The following is a 25,727-nucleotide window of genomic DNA, read 5'->3' as shown; positions in this document are numbered from 1 at the left end:
GGCCCCAGGGCCCCTCTGTGCTCCACCAGGCTTAGGAGCCCGCCGAGGCCTTAGCCAAGGCAGCCGCCCACCTGAGCATCCCTGGGCCACCGTCTGTGAAGTGGGCTTTGACACCGCTTTGTCGTGGGGTTGGGTCCGACGAGGCGCACACAGGGCCTTGGGGGGGCGGCAGCCACCATGTGGGAGGGAGACCAGCAGGTCCCACCGCCTCCCAGAGGAGGCCCCTCTAAATTCACGGCCGCTCAGGTCTTCCCGTTAAGCCAGCATGTCCCCTAAATCCAGGGCCGACAGAGCCCCGCCCCTCCTCCCCGCCAACAGCAAGCAGACGGGAGAGGCGGGTCCCTCGCCAGGGCCCCTGAGGCCTGGCTCTGGGCTTCCCGGCCTGCGAGAGCCTAGGCGGGTCTTGGCACTGAAGATCTGCCTCGCCTCGCCTCCGCCCTGCCCGGGGTGACGTAGGGCCCTGGGGAGCTTGAAACGCGGCAGCTCCTGCAGCCCTACAGAGCACGTCGCGTGGCTGTGCATATGTGCAGTGTGCCGTGTGCAGGCGCGTGTGCCGAGCGTGTGACTGTGGAGCACGCATCCCCTGCCCTGGCCCCCTACTGGCCCACGGGTGGGCAAGGGGCCTGGGGCGGGGAGCAGCCCCAGAGGGGGGCTGGGGGCTGGGCAGTCTGGGGAGGGATGCCTGGCCTCTGGCTCCAGGAGTCCTGGGAACGCGCCCAGAAGAAAGCCTGGGCAGCAGCCCGGCGGCGCCATAGCAACGGCGCAGAGCGTGCTGGCCTACTTACGGGGCCGCCCCGCCCCCGCCCGCGTGCTCGGGGCCTTCGGGGGCTCCGGGGGCTATGCATCCTGGCCTTGGCCCTCCTCCTGGTCTCCCCCTTAACCATGGATGCGGGGCGCAGCCCATGGAGGCTCGATTTCCTTACCCGTAAATGGAGGGGGGTGTGCAGTGTGTCCAGCACCCAGCAGGTGGGTGCTCAGCCAAGTAAGTTTCCTCCCTGTTTCCTGGGGGGCTGTGACCCAGTGGTTGTGAAAAGGCTTTGGAAGTGTCCAGCCTGCAAATCCAGGGGCTCTCCGTGCTGCTGGGGTGACTGCAGGCCCTGTGAATCCCTGTGACCCCAAGCACAGGCCTCAGACCAAAGCCCCAAGTCAGGACAGGGTGATGGGAAGGGGTGGCTGGGCCCACCCGGGAAAAGGGCCCTGGGCAGAGCGGTGCCTGTCACACGCTGACATCCTCTCAGCCAGTCACCAGTGTGGCCGTGACACTCAGGTGGGGATGCAGGAGGGGAGGGCCTCGTTCTTTGGAGACACCCTGGGTCTGCTGTTAAGCTCTGCTGACAGCGTGGGCTCACCCGTGCCAGCCTCCTGGACCCTGCCTGCCCTTCACGGCCAGCTCGCACCCACAGCCTCCTCCTGCAGGAAGCCTGCCTGGCCTGGAGCCGTGGTTCGCTCAGAGCTGTGGGACGGGGCTCAGTGCCCAGGAAGGCTGAGCATGCCGCCAGAGGAGATCTGGGCATTCATGGGGCGGTCCAAGGAACACTGTGACATCCACGAGGCCCTGCCACCACTGGCCACCTGCGCCACCCCAACAGGGTCTCGCACAGGGGTCATCTCCGGTTTCAGGGTAGCCCCCTGAGGAAAGAGGGCCAAGGGCCAGCAAGGCTGCGAGGTCCTTTGTGGAGCACCTGGGCCCTGGGGACGGGAAGCCCTTGGCCCCACCAAGGGGCGGATGTCACCTGATACCATGCTTTGAAAAACAAATGTTTTCCTGACCTCACCTGGGGAGCGGCCAGGCTGCGGTGTGACCTCAGGCCTATGCTCCTGCTGGGCCTTGATTTCTCCACAGGGCCAGACTGTGGGTGTCCGGCCAAATAGCTCCCTCCGCGCCCCAGCCCTGGGGCCTGTGGGCTGCTGTGGCCCCTCTGTCCCCACGCTCCTCCAGACTGGGAGCCCCCATTCATCACCTGTCTGACCATCCCCTCCTTCATCCACCAGATGCCCTTCCGCGTCCCTAGAGCCATCTGTAGAAACAGCGAAGGAGCAGGGACGAGTGAATGACCGGGGCTTGGAGGGGAGCAGCCCCCGCATCGGGCATGAGGGGGGCTGGGGTGCTCACCAGAAGGTATGGGCTCCCCAAGCACCAGCTGCAGCTGCCCATCCCTCCCCCACCTCAGGTCCCCCTAATGTATGCCGTGGAGGAGGGGGCCGGCCACTTGCTGGTCCCCCGCCTGGCAGCGGCTTTGTCCCCAGGCGGATTTCCAACTGCCGCCTTGGGAAGAAAGGGCCCTTCTCTGACCGGTGGTGAGGTCACCCTCCCCTGCCGGGCGTACACAAAGCCCCCCCCACAGGCCCCACACAGGCCCTGCTGGCAGCTGCCTCTTTGTCCTCAGCTCTCAGCCTAGGAGAGACCCCAGGGGCCCCAGCTCGGCCTGTAGGCCTTAGAGGAGGCCTGGGGGGCTGGGGGAGGGAGCGGGAGCAGCCCCCTCCACCGGCTTTGCTCCAGATGAGTGACAGTGCCTGTTGAGGGGCAGACCCCTCCCCAGAGGCCATGCTGGGTTGGGGCCTCTGTGGGAGTCAGCCCCATGTGGCGGGGTCTGAGTCCAGCTGTCTGCCAGGGCAGGCAGGCAAGCGTCAGGGGTGGGGGGGCTATTGGAAGGAGGGGAGCCGAGGGGGGGCAGCTCAGGCCCAGCTGGTGTGGGCTTGGTCGTGGGGAGGGGCTCTGGGACGATGGTCTCCCTGGGTCGCATGGCGCCTAGGATGTGTGTCTGTGCGTTCGCCTGTGTACATGAGTGCACATGCATGTGGGGGGGCCATGGGTGTGGTGGGGTGAGGGGCTGAGGCTCAGAGAGGGCAGGTCCTTTGCCCGAGGCCACCTAGCACCTCTCCCGCCTGTCTGCTCTGCCCTGCAGGGTGAAGGCGGTCACTGGGTTCAGACGGCAGGGCAGGTCCTGGGAGCCGGCCGGGTGGGGGTCGGAGCCACCAGGCGGCCCCTCTGCAGCCCCAGGTGGGTTCCTGGCCCACAAGGGATCCGCGCTGTGGCCAGGTCCCTGAGCACCACAGTGAGACCGGGAGTTAGGCCTGGCGGGGTGCAGGGTGGGCATCTCAGGGCCGTGCACTGCTGGGGGCTTCGGGCTGCCTGTGCAGGACGCTGGCCAGGGCTGAAGGCGCTGGATGGAGCACTAGGAAGGCAAAGGCCTTGTGACCTGAACTAGGAGCTCGGTGACCCACTGTCTGTGGGGCGGGAGGGCCACAAGCTGAGCCTCTCCCCAGTTGCCAGCTGATGGTGCTAGGCCCAGAGGTCCTTAGCAGCCCCTCCACAGAGGAAGGAAGTGGGGCCTGGGGGGAAGCAGAGCAAACCCCTCATCTTGTCCCAGAAAAACAGGCCAGGCTGCACAGGGCCGGTGGGGTGCGGGGCTGCAGGCAGAGCCAGCCAGGCCAGGCTGGGTTCCAGGTGGTGGGGCTGAGCCCAAGGGCTGGGGCCCAAGGACAGGCACCAGAGGACCGGCCGGGGTTCTGCCAAGCCTCCCCGCTTTGCCCAGGCCCCTTGAGAGCCATGCTCTTGGACTTGGGGGATCAGCCGGGAAGCTGGCTCGGAGGAGGCCAAGGCAGGAGGAAGTAGCCGGCAGAGAGGGCAGGGTGGCCAGAGCTGCAGGAGCCCTCTGGGGCCACCCTCTGGCGGGATGCTCGGGTAGAGGGTCTGGATCTCAGAGGACGCCAGGGCGGGCGTGGGGCAGGTGTGGGGAGGAGGCGGCACTGTGTCCTGACGGGCTGGGCCACCAGTGCGCATTTGCATCCTGGGGGTGGAGGGCAGCAGAGATGGGAGACGGGGTGGCCAGGGCCCTGTCCTCCCACGTCCTCCCACTGAGAAAGGACTCCTTCCCGTTGCCTGGTGCCTGGAATGTCCATTGTGCCTGTAACTTAGCAACAAGCCTGTGTCACCCGCTGCCCCCCCAGCCGCAGGCATTCCTGAGCAGGGCTGCCCTCGTGGGCTAGCCCCTTTCACCAAGGGTGCGCAGTGGCCCCAGCCTGGGCCACGGAGGCTGCCAGTCACTGGGTGCCCCCTGTGACCAAGCAGTCTGCCTTCAGACCTGGCTCGGTCCCTGGTTCACACCTGTTTAAATCCACTTTCTTGACAAATGGGATGATAGTGGCAGAAAGCAGCCGAGCGGCCACCGCCCAGGGCCTGAGCCGGGGGCGGGGGGGGCAGGGGGAGAACCGGGAGGGGCAGAGGGGGCCGCCCAGTGCATAGATGTTGGTCCAGGATGCCTGATGCCAGGCAGTTAAATGGGTGCCATCCATCATATGTAAATTATGCTGCAATAAGTTGGACTTGTAAGCTATTTTCTGGGGGTACTGGACGAGGTCAGCGTCTGGGTGCGGGGAGGGTCTGGAAGGAGAAGATGGGTGGCCGTCTGGAGCTGGAGGTGAGGGTCCCTACGGCCCCCAGCGCCCCGCCCCTCCCCTGCCCCCTGGGGCTGGTGGACCCCCCCAAACCACGGCCAGCATGCTCCTGGCTCTGTGGCCACTGGACCCACCCTAGGAGGAGCTGAGAATGGACCGGACGGCTCACTGGCCTCCGCCCCAGGCCCGGCCAGCGGTCTTCCCCCCGCAGCCCCACCGCACGTGGCCTGCTGGCCACCTGGCCACCTGGGCACCCACAGAACCTGCTGCCCCCCAGTGCCAGAGGACCAGAGAGATGCCCAGGCCTCTGACCTGAGGGAGTGCAGTGGCTGGGATGGGGGGCTGGGACCAGTGGCCCGCCCTGGAGCACCCACAAGGGTAGGGCTTTCTGGCTGACTCCTTCTGGGCCAGGAGCCTAGAACAAGTAAGTGGTTGAAGCAGCCTGAGGCATTTTTCCTTACAAAAAAAAAAAAACAAATTTATTCTGGAAAATGCCAAGGAAGTGCAGAGACTCACATAAAGAGCCCTTCGCTCCCAGGCTAAGGAGCGCTGACGTCTCATCCCCGACCCCCGGCCTCCCCCGGCCACCCCCGGCCACCCCCGGCCACCCTGAGGCAGAGCCTGGCCACCCCTGTCATCATTAGCAAACCCGCAGAATATCCACTCAGACTTCAAAGCTCCTTTATATCTCATGATATGAAGTAAAGCATTTGGTTTGTTCCAATCAGCACCTGAGAGGTCAGCGTGCAGTGGCCCCCGCTGTCGCGCCCCCAGGAGACAGAGTAAGCCCTAGAGAGGGACCCGGGGACTGGACGCAAACATTCCGACCGACGTTCCGACCGACCTGGCAGGAAGCCTCAGCAACAAGGAGGAGGACAGTGCTGGACGCTCCCGCGGGGTCGCGCCCCAGCTGCTCAAGTTAATAAAAGTGAGGTTGGTTTCAGGAAGTAAATGGGAGGAAAGAAGATGTGACTGGCTCCGTCCCTGGCCGGGACGCCGGGCTGCCCCAGGGCCCCAGATTCCGCAGGTCTGGGTGGGGCCGGGACCTGCGCTTCCACCGAGTGCCAGCGATACTGAGGCTCAGGCCCAGGGCCCACACCTGGAGAACCTCAGCTCCACGCGTGTCATGAGCAGACGGTGACTGAGGCGTAGGAATGATTCTGTCCCCTGAAATATGACAACTGCCCTATGGGTTTGTAACGATTAAGGGCCCAAACAGTGCCTGGCACGCACATAGCAGAGATTATATGCGTTACCTCCCTCTCTCTCTGCACACACACACACACATGCACACACACATACACACACACACTCACACACACCCCTGGGTAAGAGGTACCTACTACATTAATGCAAGGATGGGTTGGGCGCCCTACTGCACCGCTTGGTGGCAGCGTACCCAGGGGACAACATAACGTGAGCTCTGAAGACCTATGCCATCACCCAGCTCGCCCAGCTCAGTCCTCTCTGGCCACCCTGGGGGAGGAGGGGAAGACGCCAGGAAAGGAGCGGGCGGGAAATGGGTCAAAACACTGTACGCTCTCACCGGACACGCAGCAAATCTGGCTCTGAGCTTTCTAGGGGCAAAGAGGGACCAAGATCAGCCAAACCGGCGCTTCTCGAGCGTTAACGCTCAGGTTGCCCGGATAAGCCATCTGTGGGTCACCTTCTGACCAGGGGTTCTGGGGAGACTAAGATTCTGTCTCATAACAAGCCCTCCGGGGTGTGGGTGCTGCAGCTCACGGGTCGTGTCTGGGCACAGCTGGGTGTCCCTGGGAGAAAAGCTTGCAGGTCAGCAGCTCCGTCGCCCGGGCACGTGTGGGGTGGGGGCGGGGCGGGGGCGGGGCAGGTGCCCGGCAGTCCCGGGGGAGGAGGTCGAGGCCCCTCCAGCGCAGCATCCCCGGGAGCTTGGCCCCTTGGCCACGGTCCCATCTGGGCGCTTCGGCGGTCAGCCACAACAGTGGCCACCAGGGAGGACAGAAGGCCAGGCCGCGGGAGGACGCCTCTGCTCTATGGGGGATGGCAGCTTGGCAGAGTTCATACTGGGGAGGGTGCATTGTGACTGCAGTGGGGACAGGAAGTGGGAGGGCTGAGGGTTGGGTCCGGTCAGAGAAAAGGCCGCCCAAGCGTCTCTTGTTCCCCGAAGCCGTGTTCACGCTCAGACAGCGAGGGGCCTGGGCCCCGCGTCGCGTCTCAGCTCACAGTAACTTCTGTCTGTCTGTCCTGAGGCGTCCACTTGGCTGTGCCAGGCGGGCTGGAAGGAGGGGTCCAGGCAGGGTTGGAGGGCAGAGACTGAGGGTCCGCCAGTGCCGAGTGCTGAGAGCTGGCACACGGAGGCTTTGGAGGAGTTTGGGGGGCTTCTTGGGGAGACAGAGGGCCTGCTTTTCCCGTGGGGGGTCCAAGTGGGGAGGGTACGGGAGGAGCAGCCCTCAGGCCTGAGAGAGGAGAATGTGAGCCCAGGTGGTTCTCTCCCGGTCTGGCTTATCCGAGCCCAGGAAGGAGTGAGACGGGGCTCTGTGAGGTCAAGGGCGTGGTCGCAGGGGGTGAGCAGGAGGAGGCCTGACCTGGTACCAAGCGTGCCTGGAGCTGCCTCAGGCCACTTGGCCCGTGTGTGGGGGCTGACGGGGCGGCTGCAGGCTGCAGGAAGGCGCCTGTGAGGGGAGGGAAGGAGGAGGGTGGAGTGGGGACAGCGAAGGAAGGGGGAGGAAGGATGAAGGGCCAGCCATTGACAGACTCCGCTCCGTCCTCATCTTGTAAAAATGGGCCTGCACCCGGCCTGCCCCTTCTTTAAAGGGACAGATGTCGGGGAGAAAGCTGATTATCGTCAAAGGCTGGAGGCTGTGACCAGAGCTGGCGGTTAGCATGACCCAGTTCTGAGCTATTCTCAGCCCGGTGGGAGCTGAGTAATCCCTCCTGCCAGTGCCTCGCCTCGCAAGCAGCCTGACTTTGAAATGCCCTTCGCTGGGCACAGAGACGGCCGGGGAGGTGGCTGGGCCCGGGCAGAGAGGGCCTCGCTGGGCACCTACCTCTGTGCCTGCGGCCACGAAGCTTCTCCCCTAAAACACAGGGTATCTCCCTGTGACTTGAGATTAGGCCACGTGACCAAGGGCTTGAAAAGTGCCCCCATGACCGGGGACAGTTGAGGCAGATTCGAGAGGGACCGACTGCCGCTTTAAGCCTGAGNTCCGAGCCCAGGAAGGAGTGAGACGGGGCTCTGTGAGGTCAAGGGCGTGGTCGCAGGGGGTGAGCAGGAGGAGGCCTGACCTGGTACCAAGCGTGCCTGGAGCTGCCTCAGGCCACTTGGCCCGTGTGTGGGGGCTGACGGGGTCCTGGGAGTGGGGGCTGCTGCAGGCTGGGCAGGAAGGTGCTCAGAGGGGAAGGAGGAGGGTGGAGTGGGGACAGCGAAGGAAGGGGGAGGAAGGATGAAGGGCCAGCCATTGACAGACTCCGCTCCGTCCTCATCTTGTAAAAATGGGCCTGCACCCGGCCTGCCCCTTCTTTAAAGGGACAGATGTCGGGGAGAAAGCTGATTATCGTCAAAGGCTGGAGGCTGTGACCAGAGCTGGCGGTTAGCATGACCCAGTTCTGAGCTATTCTCAGCCCGGTGGGAGCTGAGTAATCCCTCCTGCCAGTGCCTCGCCTCGCAAGCAGCCTGACTTTGAAATGCCCTTCGCTGGGCACAGAGACGGCCGGGGAGGTGGCTGGGCCCGGGCAGAGAGGGCCTCGCTGGGCACCTACCTCTGTGCCTGCGGCCACGAAGCTTCTCCCCTAAAACACAGGGTATCTCCCTGTGACTTGAGATTAGGCCACGTGACCAAGGGCTTGAAAAGTGCCCCCATGACCGGGGACAGTTGAGGCAGATTCGAGAGGGACCGACTGCCGCTTTAAGCCTGAGGTTTTTTGGGGGGGGCAGTATTTGTTATGCGGCATGCCTGTGGTGACAGCTATCTAATAAACCTGCCTCAGAAGTCACGGAGGTCAACTGAAGTGCTACCTGCTCAGCCAAAGGTTCTCAGTTTTCGATGTTTATTATACAACTAACTATAAGCTGTGACCAGATGACCTGCATTTATCAGTAAAGTTTCAATGTCGAATCTTCTCTCTTCTTTTCCTCATAAACAACTCGGGGGCCCCTGAAACAAAAAACTGTTCAAGTGCCTCAAAGTGCAAAGGACATTCTCAGATGGATCCAGAAGTGGCCCCCAAATTCTGGCCTTGGAGTCTGAAATGGGGGTGGGGGGGCTTCCTGAGGGGGCGGCGGTCAGCGGATGATGATGATCCTGTGCGAACCTTGCTGTGATACTTAACCTCCAGCAGGCCCCCTCCCCCTCCCACGGGCACTGTGTTCTTCCTCCTCTCTGCAGGAGGGAGGGAAGTGACTTGTCACTGCGGTGCTAGAGGACGTGACCCAGGCAGCCCCAGAGCCTGAGCCCAGTGCGCACGTCCCCCAGGGCAGAGCGGCGACCGGCCAGCCCCGCTGCAGGCCGGCCGCTCACAGGATCGAGTCCAGACTCCTTGTCCTCCTGTGCCTGCAGGGGCCGCCTCCTGGTGCGGCCTTCCGGCGTCCACCCCACTCCCTCGCTGCCACCAGGCACGCTCCCCGCACGGTCTGTGCTCCGCTCCCGGGACCCCCTCGAGGGCGGCCGGCCCGCTCCCAACATCTGGGTTCCGGGACCCCCTCGAGGGCGGCCGGCCCGCTCCCAACATCTGGGTTCTCGGCACTCAGCGCGCAGCACGCAGCGGTGCTCGGCCCACGTGCGGGGATGGGGGGTGTCCTGAGGGTGGGTATAATCAGCCTTCACCTGGGGGCACCCTGGGGACCCTCTCAACTCAAGCCCTGCCAGGAGGCAGGGACACCCCCAGACTGGCATGTGATCCTAATGGCCCCTGGGCAGAGTGGGGCACTGGGCCCAGGCAACCAGCCTATGCTTACAGTGACCTTGCAAACAGGGCGAGCAGCCCAAGGGTCACCTGCTCATGGCCTGTGCGCTCCCGCCCGGCAGGACCCCCTGCTCAGCTTCCTCCAGCTCCCAGTGGCCCCTCCAGACCCAGCAGGGCCATCCCCTCTGCCGAGCCTTCCGTGACCGGGGTGGGGAGGGAGGATGTGCGCCATGGGAGGTCTCGGTGGGCAGGCGGAGGCGGGAGGCCTGGATCCCCTGAGTCACATTTCTGGGTCCCCGTTCCTCCACCGCAGTGGGCTGGGGCGGAACGGGAGTGCCATCATCTCCCGGGGCCTGGGTCCCACACAGCCCACCCACCCGCCCACCCGCAGGCTGGAGGCGGAGCACAGGGTTTGCTGGGAGAACAGGCGAGAGTTCAAACTGAGGCCAGGACCAACTCGCCCCGGGGCTGAGGAGGGTACGGGGGCGGGGGCTTCCTGGGGGAGGCAGCCGGAGCCCACTTCCTCGCAGGCAGACCCTATTCCCGCTCTAGGCGGGGATCCTGGCCTGGGGACCTTGGAGCCGGTGGACCAAGATCTGCCCGGGCTGCTGGTCTCTGGGCCCGCTGGGGCTCAGATGCGGGAGTGGGGGCAGCAGAGGGAGATGATGTGTCACGTCTCAGCTACTCAGCAGGGGTGAGGCGGTGTGGGGCAGGGCGCAGGGATTTCCGGGGAAAAACTGAGGGCCAGAGGCGAACGTCTGAGAGGGAGTCCCCAGACACGTCCTTGCCCTGTGACCAGCCCCGTGCTGCTGACTCGAGGGGACCATCGCTGACCTGAGGAAACGTCCTTCACTTGCCTAGGCCTCGGCCCTGCCTCTCTGGGCAGCAAGCTCCCTGTCTGCAGGACTAGGGTACCATGGAGCTCCTGTTCCTCTGCCCACAGTGGCTCCCAGACTGGGGGCAGCTCTGAGGGGTGCTCACGTGATGCGGCGTGGGCTGTGTGGGAGCAGAGGCTGCTGGGCAGGATGCTCCTGCCTGGGGCTGGGTGGTGGGAAGTGCGAAGAACCTTGAAGGGTGCCCAGGAGCTCAGTGCTGGCCCATGGTCGGGTGGGCTCTGGGCTGGGGCCGAGCTGGGCCTGGACAGGTTTCCTGGGGTGGGGTCAATGCCTGGAGGCCCAGTGGAGCTGCGGGGATCATGCGCAGGGCCTGAAGGGTGGCCCAAACTCCAGAGCGGCTCTGTGCCAGCTGTCTGCAGAGACAGCCATCCAAGTCCCTGACCCCTAACTTGGAGGCTCCCCATCCCGGTCACTCATTCTGGGGTGTCTGGGCTCTCCCACTGCCCTCCAGCTCACACAGACCCAAGCACAGGCCCCAGTGACTCACCTGGGGCCGCAGTCAGCCAGCATCAGATGCCGGCGGGCCCTTCCCGAAGGCCAGGGCAAGGCCCATGTCCCTCCCCCCTCCCCTAGGCCAGGCGTTTGGGCAGGGGTTGAAACAGGTCCTGGAAGCGGACAAGACCCCGGCACAAGGACTACTGGTTCCTGGTACTTTGAGGGGCATTGAGGGGACACAGGTCTTGCCAGGAGGCTGTGCAGAACACGGGAGAGGAGAGGCCACCCAGCCCTGCAACACTGCCACCAGGAGACTGGCCCTGAGCGCCCACCTCACGTGGCACCCCTCCAAGGACCCACAAAGCCTAGGGGGTGGCCTCAGGTGGTGATGGCAGTTCTCGGGGGTCTTTCTTGAGTTCTGGGCCCTTCGGGGAGCATGAGAAGCACCAAAGTGCCCATGACGTGACTACAAGGCCGGCAGGGCTGTGGGGGAAGGGCCCACAGCCCTGGGGAACACACGCGCACGCACACGCACACGCACACACACGCGTGCCCATGCGCTCTCTCTCCTTCCCCCTCCCTGACCCTTCCCAGGGACAAGTGGCCCTTTCTGCTGCTGGGTGGGGGTGGCCGCACACTCGTCCCTTTGTCTGCCTCGTCCAGGCCGCTGTCCTGCAGTCCTGAGCCCCGTGGCACCTGCCATGGGACTGGGAAGTGGAACCGGGCCGGGAGGGCCGCATGCGGGGAGGCCCAGCGGGCCCTGGGGTGCGGAAGGCGCCCTGGCCTGTCGGGGCAGCAGAGAGACAAGCGAGCACATGGGGCAAGTGTTTATTCCTCCCCCAGGCACAGTCGGGGCAGCCCGTGCCGGCTCAGGACCCGAGGGGCTCTCGTTGCGACGGGGGCAAGCTGAGGCCGAAGGCAGACACCAGGGGCCCTTGTGCAGTGACAGGCAGGGGTGCCGGCCACATCCCGCAGGGCTGGAGGCCAGGCTAGGGCACGTGTGCCCGAGCCCTGGTGTCCTGCCCTCGGTCCTGGAGCACGCCCCAGCAACCCCACGACCCCAAGGCTCCTGCGAGGGGCCGAGGCACCTGAGAAGCTCTGGGGTTGAACAGTTAGGGCTCAAATAGCCCCAACAGGGATTGGCCAGGTCATCTGAAGAATGTCACTGCCCTCCTCGGGCTCCTGAGTGACACTGTGTTCTCACTATCGACACCGTAGAAGGCACTTCCGGAGGGAGTGGGCGTGGGGGTGCCGCTCCAGCAGGAGGGGACGTGCAGCGCCCAGTGGGGCAGGAGCAGGCCAGAGTCCACACAGCAGGGTCACCTCTCCTCAAGCTGCTGGGTCAGCCTGGCCCCGTCGGCACCGGGGAGGGTGGGCAGAGGGGCCAGGCAGGGCCGGGCTCTCGATGAGCCGGGCCATCGGCTGCGTGTGGCAGCTGGGCCTCAGGGGTCTGGGAGTCTGCTGCAGCACTGAGCCCCTGGCCCTCCTCCTCGAGTCTTTGCTCCCCACCTCCCTCCCTGCTTGGGGCTGCGCGGGAAGGGGTGAGACCTGAGCCCTACCACCTGCGCCCCTGGGCCTCAGCACCCAAAAGAGACTATAGCTGTGGGGGCTTCGTGTGGCAATGAGCAGCAGGACGGGGACACTGAGCACAGCAGGAATGGGGACGGAGGTCTCCTTCCTCAGGGGATCTGAGACTGAGGCTGGCCGTCCCCACGCTGGCCACCCAGGAGGCCCCCTTGCCCCACCCCACCATCTGTCTAAACACAGGCCCGGCAGGCATCCACCGCCCATATAAGGTGGCCTGCAGTGGGCTGCGCCTTCCTCCTTGGGCTCATGGGGCCCCAGCTCCCTGAAGCTCCTGGAGGGCAGCCCACTAGCCCGGGGTCTTGGTGGCGAAGGTCAGGTAGCCAGTGTGGCCCACAGCCTCCTTCATGGGTGTGCCGCTGCGGAAGGGGCTGGCATCGGGGCCGGGGCTGGCTCCCAGGTCCGGCGTGGGCAGGCTGACTGTCCGCACGTTGTACACTCGCGGCAGCGCCTCCAAGGTGCTCAGCTCCGAGAAGCCTCTGGCCGCCAGCGCCTGGCATGTGCGCTGCACCTGCTCGATGCACGGCGAGAAGGAGCAGAAGCGCCCACCTGCAGGGAGCAGGACAGGGTGTCAGAGGGCAGGGGGACTGCAGGACCCCGGAGCCTGCCTGGCAGCCTCCTCTGGCCAGGTGTCTACGGCTGGGACTGCAGGTCAGAGGCAATGCTACCCCTGGTCCTTCCAGGAGCAGGTGCTGGTAAAGAAATCACACTGTGAGCGAAGAGGTCTGAGGCTGGCCATGTGCTCTGGCCACAAAGAGCCAGGGTCAGGGACCAGGGTGAAGGCCGGGCTGGGGATTAAGTGGAGCCTTGGCATCACAGCTGCCATTGCATAGAGAGGGCATAGAATAGCTCTAACCACACAGCCCTAACTACACAGATCTAATCAGATAGTTTTAACCAGACAGCCCCCAACCAGAGGGCTCTAACCCGATGGCTCTAACCAGACAGCTCTAACCAGACAGCCATAACCCTATAGCTGTAAACTACACAGCCCCTAAATCCACGCAGATATAATCAGATAGGCTCCAACCAGACAACCCCAAATCCAGAGGCTCTAACCAGACAAGTTCAACCAGACAGGGTCTAACTGACAACCCTCAAGCAGACAACCATAACCCTCATAGCTGCAAATCACAGCCCAACTACATTGGATCTAATCAGATAGGTCTCCAAATCCATGACAGCTGCCAACCAGATGGCTCTAACCAGACAGATCTAACTGAACAGCCCTAACCACACAGCTCTAACCAGACAGCGCTAACCACACAGCCCTAACCAGACAGTGCAGCACAGAGCTGGGGGGGAAGGGGGCCGCAGGAGGGTGGGGGCACTGCCGGCACAGGAAATTAAAGGCTGTCACCACCTCCTGGGAAGTGGAGGCGCCTACTCTGAGCGAGCCAGAAGGCCAAGGATGACAAGGCGGGGGTGGAAGCTGACAGGCCCTTTCTGCCACCTCCCACTGGGGGCCGCCCGCCGCGCCCCTCAGCCTGGCTAGTGCCAGCCAAGGTCCCGATCCTGGCAGGAAGGGCAGGAAGCCAGGGCTGAGGAAGGGATGCGGCCTGGGCGAGTCCTCAATTGCCCACGAGGCCTGGTCACCTCAACCATGCCAAGGGATGCGGGTCCCTGTCAGGGCTGTGGGGCGGTCTGGGCTTGGAGGAGGCACAAACAGCTTGATGCCAGCCCGGAGAGGGCACAATGTCACTGCCAAGAGGGTAACCGACCCCTGTGCACGCTGCCAGGGACACTGAGGCCCCACTAGGGGAGGACCTGAGCCTGCCGGCCAGCCTGAGGCCCGGGGTTGCCGACCTGGGTTCGCAGCAGGCGGGCGAGCAGCCAGCAAGTGCAGATGCATGAGCGAGTCGAGAGCCTCTGGCCCAGAACACACTGGTCCAAGGAAAGAGCCCAGAGGAGGGGCTTAGAGGGGCACATGGGACAGGGACAACAGATGGCGTGGCTCCCCTGGGCCAGCTACCAGCAAGAAGCCGCAGCAGCCAGAGGGAGGCCAGGGAGTGGGACTGCCTGGGCTCGGCCGAGGCGGGGCAGCTGGCTCTGGGCTCCCTGTGACAGAGGCCGAGATTCGCCGACACCCCTGGAGTGAGGGCAGGGGCCCCGCCAGTGCCCAGGGCAAAGTGGAAGGCGCGGAGATGTGGGGGAGCAAGGGCTGCCTCTTTCCCCAGCCCCAGGCCACCCTGGCAGAGACTAGGGACCCAGATGTCCAGGGCCGAGCCTGAGCCAGCCAGCAGGGGACCCGCTGGCCGCTATCTTGCTGTGGGGACCACCTGGCAACTGTCTTTCAGAGGGGCAGCCCTGCCCCCAGGGTGCCCGGCCTGCCTGCCCGCTCCATACAGGCTCAGCTTGGAGGGGGAAGGGGCCCGGCTGCCCGAGCTGCTCCTTCTCCAGAAAAGGGAAAAATCCAGGGCCTCGCCAGCGCCTCCCTGGCTGGTAGCCCATTTCCTGCCTCCACACCAGCATCTTCCCTAAAAGGGACCAGCTCTCCTTGGCTCGTAGCTTGGGGGAGGGGAGACTCCGTGGGGAAACCACTGGGGTCACGCGCTGACCTCTGACCTGACACGCCCAGTAGTGCAAGCCCACCCCGCACTCAGGCGGGGCTGCCACATTCCCCAGGGGACTCAGACATCTCTGGGCAGGCGTCCAGGCGCCAGCCTGACTCTGCAGAGCTTCACCTCACCAGGTGGCGTCCCTGGCTCCCGGGCCAGCCTGACTCACCCCTGCCTTGGGCCACTAGGGGTCCTGGCTACTGTGTGGCCTGGCGATTTCTGGCTTCTCTGGGCTTCAGACCACCCAGAGCTGGGCCCCTCCTCCCAGGACCCCGATGCACCTTCGACCTTCAGGGCGTCCCAGGCGTGGCCCACGGCCTCCCAAGGGGACGGGATGTCCAGGAAGACAGCATCTGCCACGTGGCTCACGCCGAAGCCGCTCCGGCACACGTCCTGGTTGTGCACGGTCACCCAGCGGCCCACACGGTGCTCCTGGAACTCGTCCCGCGCCTTCTCCGCCCGCTGCTGGTGAAACTCCACCGTGTGTAGGTGGCCCGTGGGCGCGATGGTGCGGATGATGGCATGGGACACAGAGCCGCTGCCAGTGCCTGCGGGACGGGACGGGCGTCAGGCCGGACTGCTGGGGCCACACAGGAAACCACCCCATCCTCGCCCAGGGAGACCCAAAGGGGGCCCACGAGGTCAGCCGGCCCAGGTTACCAGCGGGCATCGTTTGTTAGCGTCTGTCGGTCCCGGCTGCCCAGGGAACCACTGGGTCAGGGGCTGACCTCTGGCCTCCGGCTGGGGTGCAGACAAGCTTGGGACTGATCATGGACGTCTACGGTGGGTCCAGGTGGGAGAGTGGCCACCCCGTCCACTGCACAGACCTGGCGACCGAGTTCTGTGACGGGCTGGACTGGCCCGAGGCTCTGCAGGGCTCCCGGCCCCCTGAGCTCCCGGCACACGCAGGTTGCTCCGTCTCTCCTGTTCCCAGGGGTACCCCTCTGCCCCCGCCTCGCGATACCACGACACCATCTTGCCATGGAGCTTCTCTCCCCGCACGTCATCGACTCCCAGTTTCCCTCCAGCCACACGGGCCACTTCTCAGCTTCTTTGGGGGCCGCCCCTCCACCTGACTTCCCATCCTGCAGTGCCAGGCCAGGGCCTGCGTCCCTCATCCATCCCCCACCTCCCCTCGACCCATGGCTGCCATTTACTGCTGACAGCTTCCCAGAGCCACGTCCCTCCACTCGACTCCTACCCAGCATCCACTGCACATTCACCCACATTCACTGCTTCTCCTCAACACCCAAACAGCACTGGCACTAACAAGCACAAAGCTGGACCCGATCCAGCCCCGCCCACTCCTGCCAAGCCTGCCCCAAGCTTGGCAGCCATACCCCTCGGCAGAGGCCGCCAGGAGCCAGGAGCCAGGAGCCAGGAGCCAGGAGCCGCCCTTGACTCCTGCTCCCACTGACATCTGACCCACCAGGAACTCTGCCGCCACCTTCCACACCTCTCCAGGAGCCATGCTTGGTCCTCACCTGCCTGCCACACCCACCTGGGCCCCTCCCTCCTGGCTCTGTAGAAGCCACCAGACTGGCCACCTTCAATCTTGTCTCGACACCGCAGTCAGACTGGGCTCTGCACACGGGCTGAGCTCCCCTTCCCATGACGGGTGGAGTCAGGCTCCCAGCCGCGCTCCGGGCTGTGCCCCGTTTCCTCCACCCTCACGTCCTGATCCCGCTCCCAGCCTCCGTGACGTCCCTCACGCAGGGCCTCCGCGCAGTCTCCCCCAGGGTGACACTCTCCATCGGCTCTTGGATACCTCCTCCTCATTTCTGACTCAGTGTCGCCTGCAGAGAGGTCTTCTCTGATCGCCCTAGAGGGACCTCCTCTGAGTCACCCTGAACTTTCGGCCCTGTCTCACGAGCCTCAGTCAGCACACTGAAATGGTCACACTGGGCTTGCTACCCGTGCCCCTCTGAGAAGCAGAAACCTGGTCTGTCTCGCCCACAGTTCCTAGAAGGGCAGCTGGCACATCAGAGGGGTGCAGAAGTGTGCCCACTGAGCAAGCTCTTTTCACTTGAGTGGAGTGAGGCCTGAGCCAAGGAAGCACAGGGAGCGGCAAGGATGGAGCCGGCTGAGTTCTGCTGTCCACCTGCCACCGGTGCCCAGGGGTCCTTGTGCTGAGCACTCGGCCTCTGCGCAGCCCCTTCCACTCTCTGACCCAGGGCCTAGGGCCTGAACCCGACTCTTCCCATTTCGAAGTGACTGGCTGGGCAACAGGGACCATCCAGTTGTCCACGTGGAGAAACAAGGCTCACAGAGGGAGAGGATGGCCTGAAGCCCTCAGAGAGCCGGCGGCATTGGTGTGGGGACCTCTTCAGGACCCCGATCCCAACTGTCCAGCCCATGAAGTACGTGCCAGGATCCAGGCTCACGTGGGCCTGGGCCGCGTGCTTCGATCTCCACCCCAGATGGTCCCAGTGCTTCTGGGTGTGTCTGTGTGTGTGAGGCCCAGGACCAGCTGGTCTTTAGGCACTTCTACCTGAACCCCAGGTCCTGGGCTCAGCGACAATGATGCTGGCCGGAGATGCGCATGGGGCAGGCTCCCCACCTACCATGAGCACCTTGGAGCTGCCCTAGCCACCCTCCAGGAAGGGGCACCCCTCTGTCCTAGGCCTGGAGCTCCCATTCACAGCAGTCAGGGACTGCTAGGCCAGGCACCCCCTGCCCTCTGTCAGTCCAGGGTAGGGACTGACCGTCAGCACCTTGGTCAGCACCAGGCAGCTCTCTGGCCCAAAGGCAGGCGGGACCCTCAATAGCCGCCACCTCCTCCGGGCCTATCCTTGGTCACCCTAACAGTGCTCACTCAGATGACAGCACCAGCCTCCTAACCAGCTTCCTTGCTTCTGGCTTCACTCCTGATAGACTCCCCAGAAAGACTCTGTCAAAACAGAGGTCCAGGAGCCACGCCGGTCTTTGGGAAGGGCATGCTGGAGGCTGTCTGCGTGTTGGGCCTGACCTCCCCCTTCACGGCAAGTCCTCAGAGAACCGAAGCAGCCCGAAGAACTCACCGGATTCACAGACCACAGAGCCAGGCCGAAGCTCCAGCATCATGGTGAGCAGGGCAATGTCAGTGGAGTAGAGGATCTGGGTGCGGTGTGGCAGGTTCAGCGTCCAGAGCTCGGGGGTGGGGTGCAGCACGTAAACCCAGCCGCCTCGGCCGCACGTCACCTTGGAGCCGAAGGGGCGGCCGATGAGGTCTACGGAGTGCCGCAGGACGCCATGCCGGGTTTGGGTCTGCGCCCCACGCTGCACGCGTACTGCCACCATGGCGCCATGGCCCAGTGACAGGATGGCTGTGTCACCCTCTTTAATCAGCTCCTCGTAAGCCACGAAGCTCATGACGGTGCTGTCTCGCGTGTGCCAGGGACCTGGAAAGAGGTGCGTGGGGGCTCAGTACGTAAGGGCGCCAGGAGGCAGGACGTGCATGGTGACACCCAAATCCTGAGCCTGGGCGTGGGGATGGGGTGAATGGCTCCGGCCCTGGCACCGTCCACCCGGGCAGCCCAACAGGGCTACACCTTGGCCTGACATTCGGTCCCAGTCGTGAGACGGGCCCTTCTTGGTCTGGTCATGAGACAGGAGCCATGAGCCCAAATCGCAGATGGACTTAGGCCAGGCGATGGGTGGAAGGATCCCCACAGAGCCAGGACCTGACCCTCTCGTACCCCTTCTCCAGAGCCTGGTTCCCATTCTGGCCTCAGAGGAGAGCGGCCACCAGCGGGGGAGCAACGAATGGTCACCTCCATTCCAGGTTCCATTCCGCGGCACCCCCTCTCCTCATTCTTTCCCAAGGCGGGCTTCTGGGAAGACGGGTGGCGGGGGGGATGCAGGAGAGGCAAGGACCCCAAAAGCAGAGTCTGGGGACGCGCAGTGGGCCTTTAAACGAAGCACTGGCCGGATCAGTGCAAAGCGGGGGCGGGTCAGGCCGGGCTGGCAACGGCCCGGGCCGGGAGTGGCCCGCCCGAGGCTGGAGGGACGCGCAGGGCCCGCCGGGGCGACTCCCGCCCGCCCAGTGCCACGTGGCCCCGCGGAGTCTCACCAGCGACACCCGGTCGGCTCCTGGAGTGGGAGGCTCCGCACGTGGCTGCGCGACAGCGGCCACGGTACTTCCGGCTCCGGCCGGCGCCCGGCGATGACGTCACGGCGCCCCGCAGTCCCGCGCGGGATGGCGGGGTCCGCGGGCTGCCCCTCCCGCGCGCGCGCGCGCGCGCCCCCGGGTGCGCGTCCCGGTGCCTACACGCGCCCGAGCAGCGCCCAGGACAGGGCCCCGACGGCCACCGCCCAGCCCCGTGAGGACACTGTGCCGGTGGACACTTTGTCATTGCACATCGCCCTGGGAACAGCCCTGACTGGGCCCCAGGGTGCATTCCAGAAAATGGAATCGCCGGTCAGAAGGTCGTCCCAGAAGGCTTTGGCTGGGGTCAGCCAGGGCGTAGGGTCTGCGGAAGTGGCCTTCTGCCCAGGCGCTGCCGCTCCCTGGCCTGCCTCCCCCGCGGGGACCATTCTCCGGAGGGCAGAAGCTGCTTACAGGAGGGAGGGGGTCATTACAGGATGCAATGAGAGCTGCATGAAATGGGCCCACTCTTGGCTCAGAGAGGACAGGGCCCCGTGGCCTGAGCAGGGGACTGGGGGAGGGGCAGAAAAGGGAAGCAGCAGCCCATTATGTCTCAGCAGGGCTGACTCTGAGCCATTTCCTCTGGGAAGTATGTGTGGAGGAGGGGGGACAGAGGACAGGGGACACAGACTGCTTGGCTCCAGCATTCAGCTCCCTGCAACCAGGGCTCGTCCTGTTTGCCTTGGGACTGGAGAGTGATGGAGATGTCTCCAGCCCACCAAGCTAACCCAGGGCCAGTTAGTAATAACCCTAGGTGACACTTCTTAGGGCCAGGTTGCTCCAGCCTGGTAAAATGGGAGTGGCCAGGCCCCCACAGAGCCAGCCCCTGCCCCTTTGCTGAGCCCCTGTGGGGCGCTCTGAACTTTTCCTCATGTGAAGTCAGGGCTGGCCAGGGGCTGTGGCCCTTGCCATGGGCCCCTCATAGTTCATGGTGGAAACCCAGGTGTCTGGCCTCAGCCCCTCCATGCCCCTGCCCGGGCCGGGCCTGGGTTGGGAGCTCCACAGACAAGAAGGTGAGGAGCTGTCTGGGACTCCTGCTCTCTGCGGGTTCACATCTCTGTGGGGCCAGCTGCCCGTGGGGCTGCATCATGGACTCCCTGCCTCCAGCTCTCAACATTGAGACAACCCAGCCCCATCTGTGGCTCACCAACTTCTGTTTCAGGTGACTTTGCTTCACCTCTTTGGTGCTGCACCACCCAAATCACCCCTTAATTGCTCCTCTGGGAGATCTCAATTTTCCACTTCTGGGGGCCCTTCCTTCCCCAGCCACTCAGCTGTGGCATGGAGCTGAGGCTGGACGCCTAGGTCTAAATTAAGACTTGGTGACTCGGCAGTGGTTTCCTGTGGTTTCGACTTCCTACTTTCCTCTTTGTCCCTGACTGGCTGACCAGCTCCTCCAGTGCCCCCCTCCTGCAGGAAGCCTTCCCAGAGCTGTCCATCCGCTCCATCTGAGCCTGCTCAGTCCTCAGCCTGAGCCCTCAAGCGCCGGCCCCTGCCGATTCCCCAGGCTGGGTGGGCACCTTGCCCTGGGTGGAGTTTGTAAATCAGGACCCGCCCAACAAGAACGGATGCTAAGTAAGCCCAGCTAAGTGTCACTGCACTGAACCCTCCCCGCAATCTTATGAGGGAGGGACCACTTTACAGATGGGGAAACTGAGACCCAGGGAAGTTAAGTAACTTGCCTAAGGGCACGTGGCCAAAGTGGGACTGGGATTTAAAGCCGGTAAACCTGGCTGCAGAGGGGCAATGGCAGGTTTTGCAGACAGGTGGGAACAGGCAGGCAGGAGCCCCTGGAGGCAAGGGAGAAGCGGCGGATGCCCACGGGGGGGTGGCTGCTCTGCACGCATCTCAGGCAGGGATCAGGTGACCCGAGGGCCCCTCCTGTCTGACCAGCCCAGCCGAGTAACCCACTGTGCTCTGTGATCCCAAGGCAGCCCTGCTTTTCTCCTGCCCCCAGCCACCTTCCCTTCTGGGGCCCGCAGAGCTCAGGGACAGGGCACCAGGAGGAAACAATGCTTCAGAGAATGACCAGTCTCTAGTCCCCCACCTGAAGCCTAGCCCTGCCCCTGCACCTGGCCCACCTCTGTCTGCCCTGCTGAGCGGGAGAGGGACATGATCTGTGGATGAAAGGCAGGAATTCCTTGGAGCCTCCCCACCCCCTGGGGCCCTGGTAGTTAATATGTAAGCAGGCGTGATTTCTGAGAAATTTGGACCATAAACTGGCCAGGTGATGTCACCTGGCTTCTCACCTGGACGCCACCAAACTGGCTTCTGTGGGCCCTGGGGAAAGTGAAGGGTCCACAGATGAGAGCCAGGTCAGCCAGGGGCAGTGTTCTGGCTGAGATGAAGGCTGGTGCCCTCCAGACCTCCCACCCACCGCCCTGCTGTGACCACCCAAGCTCCCAAGCAGCCTCCGCCTGGTGGGGATGGGGAAGTCCTCACCTTGACACTTGGTTCTAAAGCCCTCAGTCTCCCTGTCCTTCCCCTGTCACAGCTGCTGATCACCTTGCCATGTCAGTCTGAGTCCAGCCCAGGCCCGGCCTGCCTGGGATCCCCAAGGTGGGTCCCTGTCAGGTTAGCACAATGCTAGGCACTCCAGGATCTTTGACCTCTGACCTGGCCCCTCCATCACCCACCTTCTGATCTTCCTTTTGCTTATCTGCAAAATGGGGACAAAATGCCCATCTCAGAAGGCAGAGGGCTGCAGGAGCCCCAGCAGGCTTACCCCTGAGGGCCTGCCTGACCCTGGGCAAGGCAGCCCCAAGCCTCTGGACCACCTCCCCAGTTGGACCTTACTAGGGGAGAGAGTGGAAATGGGGATTCTTCTCTCCCCCGCCCCACAAAGCGGTTAAGTCTTCGGCAACCTGAGGGTGGGGGTGGGGGAGGGGAGCCTCCTGTGAAGCTGCAGAGGCTGAAGACAAAGAGGAAGTACAGAGGACTTCGCCCTCCACCCGCGCGGGGTCCGAAAGCCCAGTCAGCCTCCAGGGCCAGCAGCTCCGGTTTCTAGAAACAGAAACTTGAGCCCATTAGGCCTTTGGGATGGGGGAAGCGGGAGGGCAGCTGCACGGAGTTAGAAAATTGGGGGGAGGGGCTGCAGGGGACAGAGCGCAGGAATTCCAGGCTTAAGGGACACCTGCTGTCTGGCCAGCCCAGGCCATTTGCCTTTTTACAATGGTTTGGATCTAAAACAAACAAAACACCCAAAATGCTGACTGGGAACAGGTCAAAGCACTCTAAGGTGAGCTGGGGAAGAAGCAGGGGTCCCTTCTGCTGTCCGACGGGACAGCCAGGGACAGTCGATGAGCGCGCAGACAGAGGGGACCGATGTGCTCCTCCTTCGGATCTGGCTTCAATGCCCACTCCCCAAACACACCGGAATTCCTCGCTCTGCCCCGCCCCCCAGCCGCACCCATCTCCACCCATCTCCTCCCATCTCCCGCTGGCATTTTGCTCTCTTGGCTGCTTGCGACCGGCCAGTCTTCCCCCAGCTGCAGCTCGTTCCCCTTGCAGCCCAGAGCTCTCGGCGAAGACCTGCGGGATTTTGTTAGTTATGCACATAGATAAGGGGTTCCTCCTTTCGTGCTTTATTCATGAAGCAACATACTGTGGGCATTAACCTCAGAAGCGCCAATTCACTCTTTTTAATGGCTGCCTAATATTCTATACTGGGTACATGCCTCCCTACCCCATGGCCAGTCCCCAAGTGGAGGGCTTCGAGTTATACCCAGATTGGTTGGTTTGTTCTTTCCACTACGCAACTCCTGGTCTGTCTGCAGAGAGCTGAGTCTGTCCTTTCTATAGGCTGGATTCCTAGAAGTAGGATTGTTGGGTCATGCAGTATGAACATTTTTAATTTTAATAGATATTGCCAAATTACTTTCCAAAAAGGATGTAGCAATTCACAGTTGCAGGCAGCGTGTGAACGCCTGTCTCCCCACATTCCACCCCATAGCCAGCTCTGGCTGGTGTGTCGATCTGACGTTTTTGCCAATCTGCGTGTGTCGGGGGTAGTGGAAAGGAGAGTCGTTTTAATGTGCATGACTCTGATTTTGAGTGAGTTTTCTTTTTCCTTTTTTTAAATCTCACCTATATTTATGGTTTGTTAGTGCTTCTTCCCCTCTTTGCCAGAGTCTCTGGCGGCCGCCTCTGGGTGCGAAGTGGAGAGACTAAACACGTCCCCTGCTGAGAGGTGCCCAGGGCTGGGGTCTGGAGACTGACAGAGCTCTCCCCAGCGGTCTCTTGGGGCCGCAGTGTTCCCGAATCGATCAGGAGGGGAAGGGCCGGGGGTCTCTGGCTTGAATCCCCCGGAGCCCGGGAACTTGTCCAAGGTCAAGGTACCGCGCGGGTGCCGCCAGGCTGGGCCGCCGCCAGACTGCGCCTTCAGTGCGCCTCCGCTCTGCACCAAGACGGCCCCGGAGATGCCCGCGGGCACCTTGAGGAAGGTCGGCGGCTCCGACCAGCTGGGTCCCGGTGGACGGGGCGGAGGCGAGACCTGCTTCAGAAGCCCGGGACGCTCGCGACCGGCCCCTGGCAGCAGCCAGGATGCAGATGAGCCCGAACGTCCCCAAGTACCCTGTGGCTCTCCTGCCTCAGTTTCCCGCCCGGAGGCAGTGTCGGGGGAAACGCCAGGATGTCCAAGGGTCTGAGATTCTGGCTTCGGTGTTCTGGGCCAGAGCCGGGTGGGGTATGGGGGCTGCGCGGGGTCCCTGCGAGGGGACACTCAGGGTGGGAGGCTGGCAGAGGGGGTGGTCTGGGCCTGTGGGCGGCGGACAAAGCGGCGGCACCACCCCGCGGCGCGGACCAATGGAATGAATGGGCTATAAATAGCGGCCAATGGGCGGCCCGCGCTGCGCCCCTTAAGAGCCGCGGGAGCGCGGCGCGGCCGCTGTTCGCCTGCGCCGCGCTCCCGGGTCTGCCGAAGCACCGAACCCTCCTCTTACGCCCGGCCGCCGGGTGAGTGGGCCCGAGGGCCGGGGACGGCTGCGCTGGGCGCCGGGGCGGGGGCGCTGCGCACGGAGGGGTCGTGGGGACCGCGGCGACCTGCGCTCCGGGGCCTGCCGCCCGGAGCGCGCGCGCCGTTTGGCCCCGGGTTCTAGGCTGTGCGGGCGCCAACCGCGGACCCCGCTGACCTTGGCGGCGTCCCGGGGTGACCGGGGGTCAGGGCCGCGGGGTCCTGGGTGGTTGGCAGGTCCCGGGAGGCCGCATGCGCCGGGTCCTCACTGATGCCCCGCGTCTCCCCGCAGCCCGCCGCCCGCAGCCGCCGCCGCCATGCCCTTCTCCAACAGCCACAACACGCTCAAGCTGCGCTTCCCGGCCGAGGACGAGTTCCCCGACCTCAGCAGCCACAACAACCACATGGCCAAGGTGCTGACCCCCGAGCTGTACGCCGAGCTGCGCGCCAAGAGCACGCCGAGCGGCTTCACGCTGGACGACGTCATCCAGACCGGAGTGGACAACCCGGGTACGCGCGCCCGTCCTGGGGCCAGGATGCCGGCGCCTAACCCGCGGGATAGCCCCGGGGCCAGCGCCCTCCAGAACGCTCTTCGGCCGGGGTTCCCCGCGCCCCCTCTCCTAGCGCAGCCGCAGGGTCCTCGGCTGCCTGCTCAGGCCTGGCAGTGACGTCACTGTCCCCGTTCCGCGTCCCCCCCCAGGCCACCCCTATATCATGACCGTGGGCTGCGTGGCGGGCGACGAGGAGTCGTACGACGTGTTCAAGGAGCTCTTTGACCCCATCATCGAGGACCGGCACGGCGGCTACAAGCCGGGCGACGAGCACAAGACTGACCTCAACCCCGACAACCTGCAGGTGCGGGGCTGCCCGGGTGGCGGGAGGGCTGGGGTGTCCCGGGGCTCACCCCCGCTCGGCCCTCAGGGCGGCGACGACCTGGACCCCAACTACGTGCTGAGCTCGCGCGTGCGCACCGGCCGCAGCATCCGCGGCTTCTGCCTCCCCCCGCACTGCAGCCGCGGGGAGCGCCGCGCCATCGAGAAGCTGGCGGTGGAAGGTAGGGGTCGGCGGCCAAGCCGCCTCCGCGTCCGCGTCCCTGTTCCCGGCCCCGCCCCGGCTTGTTTACCAGTCACCCGAGCCTCCGCCGCGGCCGCCGCGTTCTTATCGGCGCGTGCGGTCCGGTTTCCCCGAGATGGGGGGCCGGCGCCCCGCGAGGGCCGCCCGACGGGGTCGCCGCCTCGCGCCGCCGCCCGGGCCGCGTGGACTGCTCTCCCACGGGGCTGGGCGCGCGTGGGGAGGTCGCGGGCCCGTGAAGCCGGAGCGGGATGGGGCCGGGGCCGGGGCCGGGGCCGGCGGCCTGTCCCCTGAGCGCGCCCCTCCGCAGCGCTGTCGAGCTTGGATGGCGACCTGGCCGGCAGGTACTACGCACTCAAGAGCATGACCGACGCGGAGCAGCAGCAGCTCATTGACGACCACTTTCTCTTCGACAAACCCGTGTCGCCCCTGCTGCTGGCCTCCGGCATGGCTCGCGACTGGCCGGACGCCCGTGGTATCTGGTGCGTGCCTTCTCCCCTCCCCCTCCCGCGCGGCTCCCCGCTTCCCCTGCGCCCTGCCCCCACCGACGCCTAGGAGCAAGAGGGAGGGGCGGCGCTCCTGGGACAGGTCTGGAGCCGCCTAGGCTTCGTCGCAGGTGACCTTGACCGCGCAGGCAGGTTTGTAGAGACCGAGCCGAGGAAGGCTTCAGCCTCGGGATCTTAGGGGTGGGGGACAGGTCGTGTTGACGTCTCTCCTTCACCCTCCTCTTGGGAGCTCGAGCTCCTTGTTTTTCTCACCCGCTTCCCCGCTCCGGGACTGCCAGGTGCTGCGTGACGCAGATGCTTCCCAGTGGGGATGGGGGAGGG

The 25,727-nt window shown here is 64.5% G+C and overlaps 2 protein-coding genes across 5 annotated transcripts in view; one reads left to right on the top strand and one right to left on the bottom strand.

Annotated features, from left to right (window-relative positions):
* Positions 1-11,422: 11,422 nt before the first annotated feature.
* Positions 11,423-18,960, bottom strand: TRMT61A (tRNA methyltransferase 61A). 3 transcript variants are annotated; one of them, XM_039884324.1, is made up of 4 exons: positions 18,804-18,960; positions 17,773-18,132; positions 14,922-15,300; positions 11,423-12,743 (listed from the first exon to the last, which is right to left on the bottom strand). In XM_039884324.1, the coding sequence occupies exons 2-4, from the start codon at positions 18,101-18,103 to the stop codon at positions 12,368-12,370; spliced, it is 1,086 nt and encodes a 361-aa protein (XP_039740258.1). In that variant the 5' UTR covers positions 18,104-18,132; positions 18,804-18,960; the 3' UTR covers positions 11,423-12,367. The 3 variants fall into 3 exon arrangements, with proteins under 3 accessions (XP_039740258.1, XP_039740260.1, XP_039740261.1); XM_039884326.1 differs by having other exon boundaries at positions 15,034-15,300; positions 18,804-18,959; XM_039884327.1 differs by lacking the exon at positions 18,804-18,960 and adding an exon at positions 18,505-18,797.
* A 4,769-nt stretch (positions 18,961-23,729) lies between these two features.
* CKB (creatine kinase B) overlaps positions 23,730-25,727 on the top strand; it is a 3,335-nt gene continuing 1,337 nt past the window's right edge. Inside the window, exons 1-5 of one of the 2 annotated variants that reach the window (XM_039884313.1) lie at positions 23,730-23,831; positions 24,122-24,339; positions 24,530-24,684; positions 24,751-24,883; positions 25,211-25,382. In XM_039884313.1, coding sequence (XP_039740247.1) covers positions 24,147-24,339; positions 24,530-24,684; positions 24,751-24,883; positions 25,211-25,382 — 653 coding nt within the window. In that variant the 5' untranslated portion in view covers positions 23,730-23,831; positions 24,122-24,146. Of the gene's footprint in view, positions 23,832-24,121; positions 24,340-24,529; positions 24,884-25,210; positions 25,383-25,727 lie in introns of both variants that reach the window. The other variant, XM_039884312.1, reaches the window with a different exon arrangement.

The sequence above is a fragment of the Pteropus medius genome, unplaced genomic scaffold (genome assembly GCF_902729225.1).
Source record: "Pteropus medius unplaced genomic scaffold, Ma_sr-lr_union100, whole genome shotgun sequence".
NCBI lineage: Eukaryota > Metazoa > Chordata > Mammalia > Chiroptera > Pteropodidae > Pteropus > Pteropus medius.
This window is presented reverse-complemented; position numbering and strand designations above follow the sequence as displayed.